Source organism: Protomyctophum parallelum (genome assembly GCF_964188405.1).
Source record: "Protomyctophum parallelum genome assembly, chromosome: 15".
NCBI lineage: Eukaryota > Metazoa > Chordata > Actinopteri > Myctophiformes > Myctophidae > Protomyctophum > Protomyctophum parallelum.
The window spans coordinates 40,813,168-40,818,950 of NC_139710.1; the positions used below are offsets into that span (position 1 = coordinate 40,813,168).

At 42.4% G+C, this 5,783-nt stretch overlaps 1 protein-coding gene across 1 annotated transcript in view; it reads left to right on the forward strand.

The window, feature by feature from the left end:
• Positions 1 to 240: 240 nt before the first annotated feature.
• The window catches only part of LOC310872880 (rap guanine nucleotide exchange factor 1-like), a 25,677-nt gene continuing 20,134 nt past the window's right edge, over positions 241 to 5,783 (forward strand). Inside the window, exons 1-5 of the mRNA XM_083785058.1 lie at positions 241 to 380; positions 2,748 to 2,887; positions 3,066 to 3,262; positions 4,197 to 4,359; positions 4,726 to 5,240. Coding sequence (XP_083641184.1) covers positions 356 to 380; positions 2,748 to 2,887; positions 3,066 to 3,262; positions 4,197 to 4,359; positions 4,726 to 5,240 — 1,040 coding nt within the window. The 5' untranslated portion in view covers positions 241 to 355. The remainder of the gene's footprint in view (positions 381 to 2,747; positions 2,888 to 3,065; positions 3,263 to 4,196; positions 4,360 to 4,725; positions 5,241 to 5,783) is intronic.

A 5,783-nucleotide genomic window follows, 5' to 3' on the forward strand; every position in this document is an offset into this window, starting at 1 on the left:
TTGTAACTCTTGAGAGTTACAGATCTAATAAGGGTCCATTTGGTTGGTTATCAACTCTCCATCATTTAGCTGCATGGGGACCACCTGGAACCCCCTCAAGGACCACTGGTGGTCCCCGGACCACTGGTTGAAAACCACTGCTCTATGCCTGTGAATAAAACCGAAAAAATACCCCAGCAGCGGCAGTGGCCCTTGTGGAGTCACATGATTGGATGGGTCACCGATGTGTGTGTAACAACAGCGGGATGCGGAACAGCCGAGCAAGTGGAGCTGCGGCCGGGCGAAGTGTTTCAGACAGTTTCAGTACTTTACTTTGATCATGAGGATAAAACCAGTAAAACACTAAAGAAGAAGAATGTCCGCTCGAGACAGCAAAGCTGGTAAGATCTACGTTCTGTTTCTGTCTGTGTCTTTAAAGGTGTCTGAGGATGTTGCTGTAGCATGCTGACCGTTATCTGCTGTCAACACACTGTGTGTGTGTGTGTGTGTGTGTGTGTGTGTGTGTGTGTGTGTGTGTGTGTGTGTGTGTGTGTGCGTGTGCGTGCGTGTGCCAGTTATACACATTTATTTTCTGAGCAGTCTACTCGTGTCAAATAATAATAATAATAAAAAGAATAATAGACCTATAATAATAATAATAATAATAACTAGAACTGCACTCTGTCGAGTGCATACTTGCTTGTTGCACACTAGTAGGCCATAAATGGCCAACTAGTGCGCAAGCAGAGCGCGCAAGTCCTTTCGACCGCTGTAAACTGTCAAATCTCAGTATCTCTGTGAAGGAACGTTTGAAATGATTAATGTTTAGATGTAACTATTTGCTACCTACTTTATACATAAACATCTAGTATTATTAAGTATGATTCAAGTTTCTATCTATATAAGAAATACTGTTTTATCGTTGTAGATATATTCTGGATCCCTTTTTAGTTTTTCAGAGACAAATAAATCATTTATATGTGTTGAAAAAAAAGGTATATAAACTGAATTAAAATATGTTATACAGTATATAGGCATATACTATATACGTATACATATATACTCTATACTCTATACTGTATAAAGTGTGTAGTTGTAAGTTGATTAGCGGTATACTGTGGTTACTTTGCGCCAAAAACCGTGACAGCTGTTCCGCCATTTGATGCTTACGCAGAAAAACATCAAATCTGTGCCTGTGTTGCTGGACCAAATGACCACAAATGACCATATTTCTTACGTCATTAAGAGCTGGTCATACACATACACACCACGTACTCTGGTCCCAGCAGATCAGGCACAATTTGCTATTTTATTTTTTACTGATTATGTATATAGTATACGTATGACTAGCTCTAAATGATGACGTAAGAAATATATATAGTATATATATAGTATATAGGCATATACTATATACGTATACATATATACTCTATACTCTATACTGTATAAAGTGTGTAGTTGTAAATTGATTAGCGGTATACTGTGGTTACTTTGCGCCAAAAACCGTGACAGCTGTTCCACCATTTGATGTTTATGCAAGAAAACAGCAAATCTGTGCCTGGTTTGCTGGAGCAAATGACCACAAATGACCATATTTCTTACGTCATCATTAAGAGCTAGTCATACACATACACACCACGTACTCTGGTCCCAGCAGATCAGGCACAATTTGCTATTTTATTTTTACTGATTATGTATATAGTATACGTATGACTAGCTCTAAATGATGACGTAAGAAATATATATATAGTATATATATAGTATATAGGCATATGCTATATACGTGTACATATATACTCTATACTCTATACTGTATAAAGTGTGTAGTTGTAAGTTGATTAGCGGTATACTGTGGTTAGTTTGCGCCAAAAACCGTGACAGCTGTTCCGCCATTTGATGCTTACGCAGAAAAACATCAAATCTGTGCCTGTGTTGCTGGACCAAATGACCACAAATGACCATATTTCTTACGTCATCATTAAGAGCTAGTCATACACATACACACCACGTACTCTGGTCGCAGCAGATCAGGCACAATTTGCTATTTTATTTTTTACTGATTATGTATATAGTATACGTATGACTAGCTCTAAATGATGACGTAAGAAATATATATAGTATATAGGCATATACTATATGCGTATACATATATACTCTATACTCTATACTGTATAAAGTGTGTAGTTGTAAGTTGATTAGCGGTATACTGTGGTTACTTTGCGCCAAAAACCGTGACAGCTGTTCCGCCATTTGATGCTTACGCAGAAAAACATCAAATCTGTGCCTGTGTTGCTGGACCAAATGACCACAAATGACCATATTTCTTACGTCATCATTAAGAGCTAGTCATACACATACACACCATGTACTCTGGTCCCAGCAGATCAGGCACAATTTGCTATTTTATTTTTTACTGATTATGTATATAGTATACATATGACTAGCTATCAATGATGACGTAAGAGATATGGCCATTTGTGGTCATTTGGTCCAGCAACACAGGCACAGATTTGATGTTTTTCTGCGTAAGCATCGAATGGCGGAACAGCTGTCACGACGAAGGAGACCGGGCGAAAACATTACTTGCGCGCTCTGCTTGCGCAAGTAATAATAACCTGAATAGTAATTAATTTGTTTGTAAAATAAATACTATAAATTAAATGAGCAAAAAAAACATTATAGCCTATCAATTTTATACCAGTATGCTATTATATTTGTATTTTAAGTTTCATCATGACCGCTCCTTATTTTGCTCTCTCTCTCTCCAGACCGCTGCTCTCTCACCATGAGGCTGAAGGACAAGCTCCACCCGCCCAAGGTGAAGAGCCCAGTGGAGAGAATCAAACGCACCCAGTCTCAGAGAGCCTGTGTTCAACCAGATGTCAGCAGCACACACACACACAGAAAGGTACACAAACACACACACACACACACACACACAGCAAGGTCGGAACTATATACATTGATTGATTGAATAGTTTATTAGGCAGACGTGTAAACGCTACAAACGTTTAGTCTAAAAGGATCACTGAAAAATGTCCTTGTGCCTGCCTGCCTGTCTGTCTGCCTGTCTGTCTGTCTGTTAGCCTGTCTTGCTGCTAGCGGACCAGGAGCGTGCGGTGGTCAGCGCTCTGCGGTACTTCCAGACTCTGGTTGACAAGCTGTGGGTGGCGGACCTTCGGGGGGCGGCGGCGGACCGGCGGGCGGCCGGCGTGGACCTGCTGTGCGGTGCGACGGGGCAGATCCTGGAGGCCACGCGGGACCTGGTCCAGGCCGCTGAGAGGTACGTACTCCCCAGAGCCTTCTAATAGAAGAGTTACGACATTGAGGGGGCATAAACCGAGCGCTGTTCATGCAGCCTGAACTGAGACAGGCTGGAGTTGGAAATACATTGTTTTCAACGAGGGCGGCGCAAATAAGAGCTATTTTAAGCATGTGTGCAACATGAGAACTGTTTCAAAGTATTGTACAGTAACAACTAAAGTCTCTTTAATGTTTATGTTGTACTATTACTACAAAACGTAAACAATCTAAAATAAAGGGATTTAAGATCATTAAAGCTGGGCTGTTGCCTGAGTCCAATGCATTTCTGAGACCTCTTGTGGCTTATTGCTTTATTCTTTGGCAAATGGTCAAATAGAAACAGACAGTATCATCCATGGACTTTAAGTTATGTCAAATCAATTTAATTTGCCATATTAAAGCAGACTCCAATCAAGTTATTGAAACATTGAGTTATACAGTATGTCTCTATAAATCCCGTTCCAGATATCCACTACAATGTTCTAAATATTTTAAGTTTCATATACGTTTGAAACTCAAATTGGTTACGTCATCCACATATGTCGGTGTTACAGAACTACTCCGTTTTTAATCTCATTCAAGATGAAAACCAGACCGTGTATTACTCATTTTAACTCGGCACGCTAAAAATATGTATCTGAAAATAAGCTGTGCTTTGCTGCCCGTCTGCACGTGACTTGTGACGTTTTGCAGTAAACAAACAACTCCACGCGTCACGGAAGCTACGTCCCATAGCCTGAAGGGATGCGACGCTGTGATTGGTTCAGAAGCACACAGTTTTAGACTTAAATGTCAAAATAGAATGCCCAAAAAGCCATTTCACCCCATCTTTAAATGTTTTATATGTTAAGTCTTTCTTCTAATTATTATCGACTTTCCCTCACAAATATACCTGTCTGTCTGATTGTTTGCAGTGAGACGGTTTCCTCTTCCTGTCTGTCTGACCTCTATGGGTCTGTGGCTCAGCTGATTGGATGGACCGATCAGCTGACGGTGCGTCACACCGCTCATGACGACGACGAGGTATCCATGGCGACGGTTACCGCGGCGATCCAGACCGCGCGGGATGCAGTGAAGGTAGCCTCTCCCCCTAGCCGTTTCTGAGATAGAGGGCTTTGAATGCAGCCTATGCAATACAAGTGGATGCGCGCGCATCTTCAAAATGGCCGCGGCCACTGTCCCACTTTGAGTATTATGCTAACGAACGGTAGCTAACGATTCGATCGGATAAAAACATGGATTAATGAACAAACCCTGGAAAACGGAGGTCCCGGGTTTGGCAGGCTAGGTTTTGAGGTACTCCGTGTTAATTGAGGGATGAATAAATTCTGTCTGTCTGTCTGTCTGTCTGTCTGTCTGTCTGTCTGTCTGTCTGTCTGTCTGTCTGTCTGTCTGTCTGTCTGTCTGTCTGTCTGTCTGTCTGTCTGTCTGTCTGTCTGTCAGGAGTTGGTGAGGCTGGCCAATGGAACGCCACGTGGCCTCGCACCCTCCTCTCCCGGCCTATTAGACGCCACTTCTGCCGAGGTTCCAGCCAATGAGGGAACAGAACCGAGTCGTCAGAACCTCCCATCTGAGGAGGTGCCGGCTCCTCCCCCTAAACCCCCTAAGCCCCTCCCCCTGCTAAACATTCAGCCTGATAAGCCCCTCCCCCTCCTAAACATGCAGTCGGATAAGCCCCACCCCCTTCTAAACATGCAGGTGGATAAGCCCCTCCCCCTCCTAAACATGCAGGTGGATAAGCCCCTCCCCCTCCTGAATATGCAGACAGATAAGCCCCTCCCCCTCCTGAATATGCAGGTGGATAACCCCCTCCCCCTGCTAAACATGCAGACGGATAAGCCCCTCCCCCTCATAAACATGCAGGCAGATAAGCCCCTCCCCCTGCTAAACATGCAGACGGATAAGCCCCTCCCCCTGCTAAACATGCAGACGGATAAGCCCCTCCCCCTGCCAAACAGGTGAGACACATACAACTTATCATTGTGAATGTTTTTTTTTTTTTTAAATGTGAAGCGTTTTAGTGGTTTAGTGACAAACTCAAATATGCTAATGAGCTCACATTCAAAGCTAGCATTTATTGACAAATTATGATATTATTCACGCCAGCATTTTTTTGTTGAGCTCTTATTTTGAAAAGCCCTGGAACAACATATTTTCAGATGGGGGTCAGCGCCGCTCGGCGGCCATTTACATAATTATATTTTTGGGGTCCTTGACATGAAATTATTTGAGAACGACTTACATAGAAACATGGGGTTTTTCAGAAAACTGTCAGGATTTAGAAGCATTTCAAAGCACATCAAAGCGCCATGGCACGCATGCAGCTTACAGGGCCATGTGATTGTCTATTAACCCATTTTGACATGAGGTCGATTCTAAAAAAACATTTTTGCGATTTTTCAAAAATAGCAGACCTACAAGCTCATAGTGCACTATGAGCTTGTAGATCTGCTATTTTCCAATAGCTAAAGTATAACATAAACATAATGCTTAAAACACCA